The sequence below is a fragment of the Myzus persicae genome, unplaced genomic scaffold, assembly GCF_001856785.1.
Source record: "Myzus persicae strain clone G006 unplaced genomic scaffold, MPER_G0061.0, whole genome shotgun sequence".
In the NCBI taxonomy this organism is placed as follows: Eukaryota; Metazoa; Arthropoda; class Insecta; order Hemiptera; family Aphididae; genus Myzus; species Myzus persicae.
In genome coordinates this window covers 656362-669337 of record NW_019104455.1, presented here as the reverse complement: position 1 = coordinate 669337, position 12976 = coordinate 656362, and the positions used below count along the sequence as shown (strand labels likewise).

Below are 12976 nucleotides of genomic sequence, written 5' to 3'. Positions count from 1 at the left end.
ATTAAAGTATTTTTTTATTTTTAAACATAAAATTAAGATAATTCATTTTATGACGAAAAAAAAATCAAAATCAAAATCAACTTATTACTAATTGAAAGTTTTACGAATAACTAATAAAAGCATTTTTATATTGAAGGCACACATTTTATGAAGTTCAAATTTGTAGTAAACATTTATAAAATGTTCAATTTTTATAGCTAAGAATTAAAAATTCAACATAATATTTTTCATACATAGTTCATATTGTACAAAAAAATATAAAGAAAAATATAAGAATGTGCACAGTTTTTTTTTTTATAGAAATTTGAAGTTAACATTTTGTCAAAATTAGATTATAATATAACGATTTAAATTTTTTTTTTTAAATTAAAATCTATTTTTAAACCATTCTTGGCCTCTTGGGTTCTCAAAATGTTTAACGTAGGTATATAAATATATTTTAAACACACAATGTAATTTTTGAAATGCAATGTTTTTGGCAAAAATGAACTCAGCCTAACGTATTTTTTTTAAATGCATACAATAAGTTACTTACGTATAATTGGCTAAATCTTCTTTTGTGATTATCCCATTCACTTCTTTTAAATCTTCCAATAATTTAGATGTTAACGAACCATTGTACATGGCATCTGCACCTTCTTTTGCTATAATTTTCAATGTTTCTGCTAACTTTGGAAAATTATACTGTTCCCCAGCGGTTTTCACGTGTCCTGTTTTTTCATTAAAAAAAGCTTCTCTGCAAAATGATATACAGTGCTTTTATTTATCTTTTTAAATTATATAAATTCTATGACAAAAATTATATGTGTACACGAATAAATTATAGGATTTAATCTATATTGTTTTAATGTTCATTTAAATACTTAATGTCGTTTTATACCTGAGCAGCAAGTCATTTTTTATCAAGTCTTCGTGATTATTTAAGTTGAGTGCTAGTCGTTTACTGATCATCATGCCTTCTTCACACAATTTAATAGTTGGTTCAAATAACGATTCCCACGAAACGCCACCACCGTATAAATTATAAATTGTCGAATAGCCTTTGAGTTCTCCTGGAACTGCAACCGCCATTCCTCCTAGATTTAAAAAATGATTTTTTCGTTATTTTTATAGAAATTTCTGAATCTCAATGACTCTTGATTCATTACATTTTACTGTGAATACTATAATTTGATAAGATTTAAAAATTGTAGAAACTGGGTACAACTATAACATTTTTCAAATTATGATTATTATGATTTATTATTTCTAAAAAGAATTTAAAGGATTTAAAGGTTTTACTTTGTTCTTTGGAACGTAAATTAATGAATGCTTACTTGGAATAAACATGAATTACTAATGTTTAACAATTAACAATGACAGAACTATTATTTTGAAACCAAAATATTTTTTGAAAATAATCGGTTTTTTCTCCATATTGTGTCCTCTGAATAAACTTAAATGGTTCTTAAATATAAAAACAATTTTTACCCTGTTAACGTATACAACACCTTAAATGCACAAAATCAGAGACGAGTTTACACTTCAAATGGTTAATTAATACCTTAATAAATGGTACTACATAATTTCAACGACTCTCAATAATTTATCTAGCTATAGTTGTGACAATGACAAGCAGACAAAGGTTTTTTCAAATGGTTTATTGAATATGTATGTAGTAACTAGTAACTAGTAAGTACCGTATATAGATTTCAAAGGATCGTCTACGAACATTGACGTAGTCGCCGCAGCAGGAGCTGTTTCACGCGCGTCGATCGTCATCACTTTTTTGGTCGTCGCGTTATAAATACTCATTATAAATCCTCCACCAATACCCATGTACTCTGGACACAAAGCACCATCGCACAACATTGTAGCTACTGCTGCATCAACGGCATTTCCTCCTCTCGCCATTACGTCCCTTTGCAAAACAATAATAATGTCGAATTACTAAAATATTATTATCACTTTAATGTCTGGGAATTGAATTAAATATATTGACGTTTATTTTCATTACATGAGTCATACATTACCTTTTATTTAAATAAGTTTTGTGATTATTTGTGAAAGTCAATATTAACAAAGGTATCATGGGCACGGAAGGTAATTTATCAATCGAGGGTAGAAAAACTAAATCTTATTATTTTAATTGTATAGTCATGTACTTAATGTTTTAATAACATTTCCTTTAAATGTTTTGATTTTTTTGTTAGTTCATTAAATATATTTTATTGATATAATAATTTAATTATTACACTCCGATTTGTGCGCAAGGTCCCCCGTTGGATACAACACCGACCCTGTTGTACAAACCCATCGGCATACTTGATGGTGGAATCGGGGATTCTGGGTCGGGAATACTGTTGTGATCATTGTGGACATGATGTAGCGAAAATATGAAAAAAAACAATACTACGGTGCCCAATACCGCTAGTCCTATTAGGTTACGCTTCGATTGTAATCTGAAAAAACAAAATAATATACATTTTATGGTTTAGGTGTAGTTATTAAATATATAATAAATTATGTAAAACCACGTTCGACACGATTTTAAATTTTAGGGGGGAAACAATTAATTATTTTTCTCATATTTTTCTATACTTGAATACCTACTTCTCACTTCTTACTGTAAGACCCACTTGTTCATGAACAGTAAGTTTAACTACAGTATACTGTATACATTTAACATAACAATATATTAACACTATTGTAAGTACACAAGTTTATTTATATTCAAATGGTAGGTATAAGTTAGTATATTACTGTTAAAACCAAGTCCATAACTTATATAAGTAAGTTATCTCAAATTCATAATAATATAACATAAAGCAAGTCACTATACACTAGTAGGTTAGCTAAAAAAAATTAATTATAATGAAAAAAATCATAAACAAATTTAAATAATTAAAAACGTAATAAAATATTATCTTATAGCCCTGTAAGAAAATATACTTGTATTAATTTTTATCCTGGACCGTGCTTATCATTAATATTTAACATATGAATTGTGAGTTTTGGTTTTACGAATGACTTAAAGATGCAACACAAATTACAAATAATCTATCGTAGAATTACCTAGCAATCACAAAAATCATATTATAAATTATAATGTGACATTTATTATTAACTATGAAGTTATACATACGACCATAAATTGTTAATAACCAATATTAAGTAAAATTATAAATAACATTAACTTATATAATAATACAAAGTATAAACTTATACATAATGATAATTTGTGATTAATGAAATATGATATAAAATAATGATAATTGTTGAGTGAGATTGAACGTTTGTCTTTAAACAAAACCCTTTCTAAATTTAACAACTAGAAAAAACACACAAGTACCTGGTATTTTTGCTCTTATATATGATACTAGGTACTTTTTTTATTTTATCTCGCCTTAGCACTTATGTTGACCATCGAAAAATGTAATACTAGGGTGGGTCTCAAACACAGTCTCGAACACAAATCTCGTTGTGTCTTATTAGTTGTTGCACAAATGGGTATATTACAGATATAATTGTATTTTCGTTATTTTTACAAATTCATATTATCACTCGAATAGTTGGCATTAATGTAAATCTAATGTTATGTGTGTAATGTATTACGCAGAACTAGGTTTATAATTCATTGTATGTTATAAATTGTGTGAATTTATAAATTAATTGTATTTATCAATATACGATAGCAGCAGAGGAGTAGTAATATTATTCAAACAGAGCCTTCTCTGCTGTAAGTGGAAAAACGGAAGAAAAAAAGGTATATATTCATAATATAAATATACCTTTACAGGCTCATAGGCTAATAGTAAATATATTATGCACTGATCGTAAATAAAACTAATACAAACGTACCTGCTGTTCATATTTCCAATTAGTTTTCTGTTTGTCTTGATAAATTGATGTACAATCTAAAAAATAATAATATTATAAACAAACACTTTATTTGGTGCCTATTATGGCGATTTAAAACAATGACACTCACATTGGAACGATCAAAAACAAACTGAATATGATATAAATATTTCGTTATTATAACTGATTCATACTACCTAACTAAGAATAATTATATGTACCACTCAAGATTTAATTGTTGAATAATGCCAGACAAATTAAATCGAACATGATTAATAATAAAAACCGTATGGATCGAAATTAGGAACATTATAATAATCTAATCACTACAAGTCTTAAATTTGTCCACGGTATTATTGTAAATTGCAGCTATTACATTAAATAGTAGCCACAATTATAGGTATTATAAAATTAATATATAAATAAACCCGTTATGTATCCTCACTTTAAACTGTACTTTGTTATCTCTGGAACTACATAGAAGGTGTAACCGAGGTTACAATGTAAAGCTAATCTCACTAATTTAGGATCTCATCAAACGACTTGAATCAACATAAAATTTTGTACATTGAAACACAGATAGGTACTATATTATGTATACTGAAAGACGAATTAATAGTTTCTACTCTGGTTATATCCAAAGTAAGTTAAGTTAATGATTATTTTTTAACTCAGCTAAGTTAATGTGGACTTATAAGAAAATGTTAAAAGTTAATACACAATTTTTTTTCTTAAATCTTATTATGTTAAGAAAAAGATTATTATTCTTTGTTTATAACAGTGCATGCGTTACTGACTACATACTTTTTTTACCAATTCGAAACTATATAAGTAGTGCAGTTAACACAGTAATAATATTTAGTACTTTATTGATGTTATTCGTCACAAATAACCGAATTATTTTTTGACATGAAAAAAAATCGACTGAGATGTAATAAAATAAAATAAAATAAATAAAATTGAAACTGAATTTGTTGATTTCACTTAAATTAAAAACATTTAAGTTAAATTAATGGAAACCCAAAAGTTTATAATTAAGTTAAAAAGTTGAAATTAAATTAACTTAAACATTTTGACTCGGTAATGCCCATTGCCCAGCATTAGTATTATTACTCACAATTATTTAAATCATCACTAAAATGTGATTTTTTTTATTGTGTTCATGTCGTTTATTATTGTATTATTGTTTTCTAATGTATTTTAATATATTAGTAGACATAATAGTATTATGAGAGCACAGGATTACACCAATACACTAGTTGGATGATACCTCTTCCCATGCAAATAAATAAACAAAAAATGCATTTTAAATGTCCTCTCGACCACTTACACAGAAAATATTTTAAATAACTCATTTTGATTCAAAACTAAATGTCAATCATTTTCCCTTATAATTTTTATATTAACCATTATATTACCAAATCAGAGTCTTCCTAATTTTATATTATACATTAGTCTTATTAGTTATTTCATCATCACAAATGTCTGTCACAAATATAAGTACTTCTCGTAGAAAAAGAGAGATATCCAAGATGAATAAAATATAATTATGATTAAACTTAATTGAAATTATAATTCACAAAATTATTTTTGATACGCAAATATTATTCTGCGCCTACCTAATTATCAATAATTGTTATCTTATCCAATATACTAAAATTAAAAAAAAAAAATCATTGAATAGTGAAAATACTATTAAGCTACACACATAATTATTTAATAAAAAAAGGTGGACATGATGTGGATATCACTCTGATACATAGTAAGTATCGCGTGGGTCACTGTAATGGATGTATTAAATTTGAATTCAATGGACAGTATAAAATCGTATATCTGAGTGAAGCCGGTCTGTCAGTCAATAGAACTACTACGTATATTTTGTATTTTTATGATATTATAAATTATTGCTATTAAATTAATTGATTTTACTGTTAGACATTAGTAATATAGAACTACAGTAGAATGACAAAAGCCTTGTTTTACATTTTCAACCCTTAGGTATAAAAATTTAACATTTTATAAATTTCAAATTACAAAATATTTTGAAAATTCTTGTGATATTGATTAATTTTGTCAACATTTTATATTCAAATGTATATATACACAATATGTATCATTAATATTTTTAAATTTCAGTAATAACAACTACGAGGAACGTTGTGTTTAATTTCAATCTTTTTGACATAGCAAAAAATTTTTTATCGACATTTTTAGATTGAAAACTAAAATAAATTGAAAATTGTTTATCCCAATAATTACCTGAAAATGAATAAAATATTTTTTAAAGTATTATCATATATATAAAATGATAATAGGCCCTGACGAAAAATCCATCCAAAATATAATTTTATTTTTGAAAGATACTGAACTGTACAATCTAATTTAAGTTATCATTATACGTTATTATTATTATTATTAGGCTTTTTCTTAATTAAAAAAAAAAAAAATGATAATATAACCATTCGATGAGAAATCGTTGTTTTACGCGAGAATATACTACAGTCATACAAATTTGAACATCAAACGTTCATAAAAAAGTATGCGCATTTTCGAAACATTTATAAAGAATCTTGAACAGATTCATAGATACACAAAGACATTTATCAATTTCTAACTACAAATAATTTGCAACATTTTCATGATCTCGACGTTTTTTTTACAAATGCTGAATTTAAACGCTTTTGACATTTTTTAAATAGTTTATGAACAACTTACTAAGAATTATATCGAAATTTAAAGAAAAGAGGTGGGCACTGATCTACTGATCAGTGGTTGCCGAGTATGTCATTGTAATGGACATCGGACATGTTATATTAATTAAATTCAATGATAAATAATTTTATACAAAAAGCAATTCTGAGCGAAGACAGTCTGTCAGCATATAATATTACTAAGTGGGTATATTTTATGATATTAGACGCAGTACTACAGTAGGTGAAATTCATTGTGGTCCAAAAAATTGCTTTTGTAAATATCATTGAGTATATAAATTCATATAATAATATGTATAGGGAGATCCAACAAGTATGCTCACCCCCCTTTTTTTCTTTAATAAAGAAGTTTTTCAAAATCTGATTTTGGTAATCTCTAAATATACCTACCCAAAGACCATATTTTCATATTCTTGAGATTTTTTGTGCCACTTAAGGAGTGTCATATGTCGATACGAACCTTTGTTTTTCAAATGAGAACCCCACTTTTTTTCTTTAAATTATTAAGTGAATAGTTTTTTTGAGAATTTCGATGCATCGAAATCAAAATTCGAACGAGTGGTTTCTGAATTATTGGACAATTTGTACTAAGGATAATAGTCCATAATACTGATATGCTTATACAGTTATACACATGGAATAAGAATAATAACTAAATAAATCAAGAAGGATTTTACTCGCTATTTACCTAAGTGTTTGACTAAAAAAATATAAAATGACGTATTATTTTATATTATGTGTATAGACTATAGATAACAACGTATACTATAAGCATGTTATCCTTCTTCCCTATTATAAACTATATTATCCTTAGCACAAAATGTGGAATAACTAGAAAACTACTAGTTCGAATTTTGATTTCAATATATCAAAATTCTTAAGAAAATTATCCGCCAAATAATTTACAGTAAAAAAGTGGGGTTCCCATTTGAAAAACAAAAGTTTGTATCGCCACGGGACACTCCTTAAGTGGTACGAAAATTCTCAAGAATATTAAAATATGGTCTTTGAGTGTATTTAAATATTCCAAAAATCAGATTTTGAAAAACTTCATTATAAAATAAAAAAAAGTAGGATGAGCATACTTGTTGGAACCCTGCATATATAGGTATACCTAAATTCCCATTTTTCCCGAAGTTTGAAAAACTACTGGGAATTTTGACCTCACGAACGCATAAACTAGATTAACTATTAGGAAAGATGCTGATGTGAAAAATCGGAGCATTTAAGCTACCCCAAATGTTGATGACAGGCGGAAAAAAATCACATGATTGTAAATATAGGGGTAAATATCATTAAACATGTCAAAGTATTTTGAAAATGTTATTAAAATCTCTAATTTATGATAATTCATTTTTAAGTTACCTACATCAAAAGAACAAAAGCGATTTTATCAAAAACTAGTTTTGAGTAATTGAGTATAAATTTTGGTTTTTCCAAAATGTTTGTTTTGTTTTACTCGATGCTTTTGATAAATAATGGGAATTAAATTTTCAACTCTAAAAAGAATCGATTAGATTCAATATCCTTTCAGAAACCACCCTCAAAGTTGAAAATCAAAGCATAATTTTAATTACTTGTCGTGTATATGAAATAAACACATAAAAAAACCCATCATTGAAAAATAAATACATTCATCACTCTGCACAGAATCTAAAATGTATTATGTTGAGCTAATAGGTATACATTTATAGGTATACCAACCTATTTACCCATGTTTAAAAATTTGTAATAAAACGACTACTTTGAATTACGAAATTAACCTACCCAGGTAGATGCCAATAGGTACAAAAAATTAATTTAAATGAAGAAAAACACAAATCATATTATTTAAATACTTATCTATGGACCTCCATTTACGAACAATTAATTTATAATTAATTTTTACTTATAGACAATAATTAATAATATAGGTAGGTAGGTAGGTAGGTATAGAGTTAGAAGATTTAAGTAGGTAAATAACTAAAACTAGCAATATAGCGGCAAATTTTATAACAGTTAATCTATAAATACATTTGATCTAGGTATTTACAAAAATTACCTATCCGAGAGTAACATTTACGAAACGAATTGGAATAAACACCTTGAAATTAATGTGCAGAACATCACAAAATGTTGATGTACGTCGCCGGAAAAAATACACAGTAGTGAAGTACAGTTTTAAGTAAGAAGTTATTATAGTAGGTGTACCTATATAGATTTAAAATATATTAGACAAGAAAAAATATTTCTACCCATATAACTAACTTAATAAATAATAGGTAGGTACCTACCTGTTTCTTGGATATCTGTTTAGGTTCCTCCATACTTATTAGTTAGGTATCTACACGTTTAAAAAACGTAGGTAATCAAATAATAACTAATTAGAATATTTCCATAGTCGAATAACTTCTTTCTGATTGCACTCTAATAATTCAAATTAATCTTAGGAAGGGAGTAGATCATTAATTATTATTTTAAATCTATCACGATCACGATATTGATAATTAATATAAAAATAGGTGCCATTAAAGATAAACCACGTTTTGCGACTGCGACACCTCACAAACTCTCAACTGAGTAGTGGACAACAGAAACTGACAACAATTTAGTAAATAATAATTTTATGTCACCGTGTCGGTGTTGTAGACTGTAGTGACTAGCATAGACAAGTATAATAGGTAGTAAGGTGACTATTGTGTTTGTGTATACTGTACAGAAAATAATGTCATGTCAAATATCTGAAAGTGAACTCTTGAACTTTATAATCTACAATAGTACAATCATAATGTTATTATCAATTATTATCAAATCATACTTATCACTAAGCCGGCCATGTTATCTTATAAAGTTGTATAATTGATAACAATTCACTGTGCAATTTCACTCAATATCTTCATTAAAACTATCAATATTCTAAATAATTATAAAACTATATATTATACTTGTATTAAAATATATTGAGAGTTTTTCGAATACAATTTTTCAAACTTAAATTTAATGTAGTTTGTCGATACTATATATACTATTTAAAAAAATTAATGTCTTACTGTAATAGATATTTATTGTGTTCTTTTTGCCCTACGTCTCAGCTATGATTACAATTTTATTGTAGTGGATCTCAACAGTTAAGTTTATTTTTATTTAATATTTAGATACTGAAAATGCCAGGTGCCAATTGCCTGTCATGTGGAGAGCTTTTTTATTCAGTTTCATTAGACGAAAAATCGTGCTGTCAGTGATTTTCGGCTGCTCATTAACATACTGTATTGTCAGTTTCTTATTGATTGTAAGTACAGTAACTCAACAATATTAGTTGATTTTAGTTTTAATCTAAGATTTAGGTTCTGTAGAAAAATTTACAACTCAATTTATCATACTTTTAGTCACCCAGGCGTACAGACACATGGCGTGTTCCAAGAAAATTGGATCACAGTGCTTTCGTTTGGATGTCAGCCGAAGTCGATTTGAACAACTCATCACTTCAAAGTTGTCGGAATACTGTTCAAGGCAGAGAATATATAGCAGATGACAGAGGTAATTATCATTTTTGGAGTTAAGCTCAAATACATTATAGACCATAGTGAATACAACTCATTACAGCATGGTCATTTGTCAATTACTTTGATAGATAATTTTTCTCAATTAATAATGTTGTAATCTTTGGTTTAACAAAATACAAATTATTTGTTTAATTAGATCTAAAAATGTTAAGCTTGTGTAATCGCTCGTAGGTGCGCCAGCTATAATTATATTAAAATATTGGCATATTGTATAAATTAATTAATACAGGTATATATAATATTATATTAAATACTTACAATATTCTTTTGTAAGATAATAACCATTCTCTGCATAATGTTACACTTATTATATTAAAAATATAATAGGATTTAGAATAATTTAAAAAGAGCATAATTGTAATAGGTTTTCTTATATTTTTTTTAGAAATTTTTTAGTTAACTATAACAATTGAACTTGGAATCTTCAAGATGAAAATATAAACAAAAGTATTTTTTAAGTCTAATTTTTTTATAATTGATTTTAATCGATTTTATTAATTTTATAAATAAATAGGTAGCAACATATTATATGGCAAACAAGTGTCTTTTAATTAATTAACTTACCTTTTGATGTTGTTTATTAACTTTCCCCATTAATCATACACAAGTAATTTGAATGACCCTAATATTACATTTTTTATTAATATGAAATTAACTGTGTAACCATTTGTACAATATATAGGTAACAAATGTTTTATAATAATAGTTGTATACTTTCAAATTATACCTTAGTTAGTGTGTGCTTTACCTTTAATTTTTAATTTAAAATTTATACTACCATTCTGGAATTTACTTTTACCCAAAACAATGGATTAATAGTATTATTTCAAAATTTATGAGAAATCTTCAATGTACAATGACTAATGAGTACCTACTAACTAATAATCTAAAAATTAATACATCTTGGCTAGGTATGGTTGGATTTTGAAAATAATCTTCTATCATAAATGTATTAGCATTGTAATAAATATTAATTTGTACTATTATATCTTGTACGTAAGTTTATAATACCTAACTAGAATTTTAATAGACATATCATGTAAAAATTAATGTACCTCAAATGTGAGATAACATAACCTATTGATAACCTTACCTGATGAATGTGCATTGTGCATGTAATCCATTTTAATAGATTACAATATTGAATATAATGCTGTGTAAAAGCTGGATTGTAATAATTGATTAATAATAAATTATAATATACAAAATTCAGATAAGGTATATTTTCATGTTTTGTAATTAAATATTAATTTCTACGTAATATAATGAAGGATTAGGATGTATAAGCAATTACACCATAATATATGTAGCCATGTAGGTACATGCATGTAAATAGATTTAATTCAATCATAATATAATAGCCATTTGGAATATAGGTAAACAATAGTTTTCAATTTTCCTAAAATGTAAAAACAAAACCATTTATCACTTCTTACTTGATTTTATTTAATTGTATGTATTTATTTCTGTAGATAGCAGCTGTATGTACATTTTCTGGATATTTGACTTGATTTGTTTACCTTACATTTATCTTAGGAAGTGCCTTGGAATTTTTACAATACAATCAATCCTTTTGAAAAATGTAAATTATTCAATCACTGAAGATAAATAACTTGTATATTTAAACACAGCAAACTTGTTTTGAATAATCTGTCTTGTGTTTGGTTGTTGGGATATGTTTTTAGTAAAAAAATAAAGAAATATAAAACATAGGTATTCTTTTATTTGAGTATGATTCTTTTTTTGTACATTGGGTTGGTTACTGTTTTGAGAGTATTACTTGTGCAAGTAGATAGGATATTCTCAAATTTCCTGTCAATGTGAAACTTTATTAGCACTCCCGTTCTAAAAAAATAAAAATATTGAAATGTAAAAGTTTTTCATACAAATAAAAGACATTTTAGGTATAACTTTAGAAAAATTTTAAATGGTTTTTAGAAATTTAAAATAACATCTAAAAATAATCTAATTTTTGTTCAAAAATTCATTACCTCAAAATGGACGTATAACTACGCTCTCATTTTAACGCATTAGTTAATAAATACCACAGTAATTAAATACCAAACCAATGTAAAAAATAATTGTTATTGTTTTCATAGGTGTTTTCAATTTACCAGAAACTTTTGTAATAATAATTTAAAATAGCAATGCCAACTAACAGTCATGTACCTTATATTGTAATTAAATATGTTCTGATAACAGGTTATATATGTCAAAGAGACAATCTCCTAGCAAACAACTGCTGCGGAACTACTGAAAAACGTTATGTATGTGATACATGCAACGCGGATGGCTGTTGTGTACTGTATGAACAATGTGTGTCGTGTTGCCTCAACCCAAATAAGGTTAGTCCTGCTAATATTAAAATCACAATCATGTCCATGTCATACTTACCTGGCATGATAAAATTTAAAATCTTTTAAAATAAATAGTTGATGAAAATCGTTTTTGTGTATCCGATTATAGAGAAAATTATTACAAACCGTGCTGGGTAAGGCTTCGGAGACATTCCGTGTGCTGTTTTCGGTGATCAATAATCATTTTGAACTGTGCTTGGCCAAATGTCGAACAAGTTCTCAGAGCGTACAACATGAAAACGCCTACCTAAAACCGAACAAACACTGTTACACGACCGCCGATAAAGTACCCTAGTTGGGCAACAAGCGGATTTTTTTATTGACTACATTCCTATGTGCACATTATGTATATTAATCGTGCTGGGTGAAGTGCAATAATTGCAAACTGTTATTGATCCAAAATAATCATGTTAAGTTTGACGTATCCATGTATCAAGCACATCATTTTTATTGTTAATAACGACTGTCGATTTTACCAAGACTAAAATATTGTTATATTGTCATATGGTGTTGAAAACAAGTCTGT

General features: G+C 26.8%; 2 protein-coding genes across 3 annotated transcripts in view; one reads left to right on the top strand and one right to left on the bottom strand.

Moving 5' to 3' along the window:
* Positions 1–9288, bottom strand: part of LOC111042283 (gamma-glutamyltranspeptidase 1-like) — an 11511-nt gene extending 2223 nt beyond the window's left edge. Inside the window, exons 1-7 of one of the 2 annotated variants that reach the window (XM_022326831.1) lie at positions 8825–9288; positions 3971–3991; positions 3841–3896; positions 2235–2441; positions 1680–1900; positions 881–1076; positions 536–736 (exon numbers count right to left, since the gene is read on the bottom strand). In XM_022326831.1, the coding sequence (XP_022182523.1) occupies positions 536–736; positions 881–1076; positions 1680–1900; positions 2235–2441; positions 3841–3896; positions 3971–3991; positions 8825–8857 (935 nt within the window). In that variant the 5' untranslated portion in view covers positions 8858–9288. The remainder of the gene's footprint in view (positions 1–535; positions 737–880; positions 1077–1679; positions 1901–2234; positions 2442–3840; positions 3897–3970; positions 3992–8824) is intronic. The other variant, XM_022326832.1, reaches the window with a different exon arrangement.
* The window catches only part of LOC111042285 (UPF0454 protein C12orf49 homolog), a 23908-nt gene extending 10932 nt beyond the window's left edge, over positions 1–12976 (top strand). The window contains exons 2-5 of the mRNA XM_022326837.1: positions 9686–9819; positions 9917–10067; positions 12296–12438; positions 12560–12976. Of these exons, the coding sequence (XP_022182529.1) occupies positions 9718–9819; positions 9917–10067; positions 12296–12438; positions 12560–12745 (582 nt within the window). The 5' untranslated portion in view covers positions 9686–9717 and the 3' untranslated portion in view covers positions 12746–12976. The remainder of the gene's footprint in view (positions 1–9685; positions 9820–9916; positions 10068–12295; positions 12439–12559) is intronic.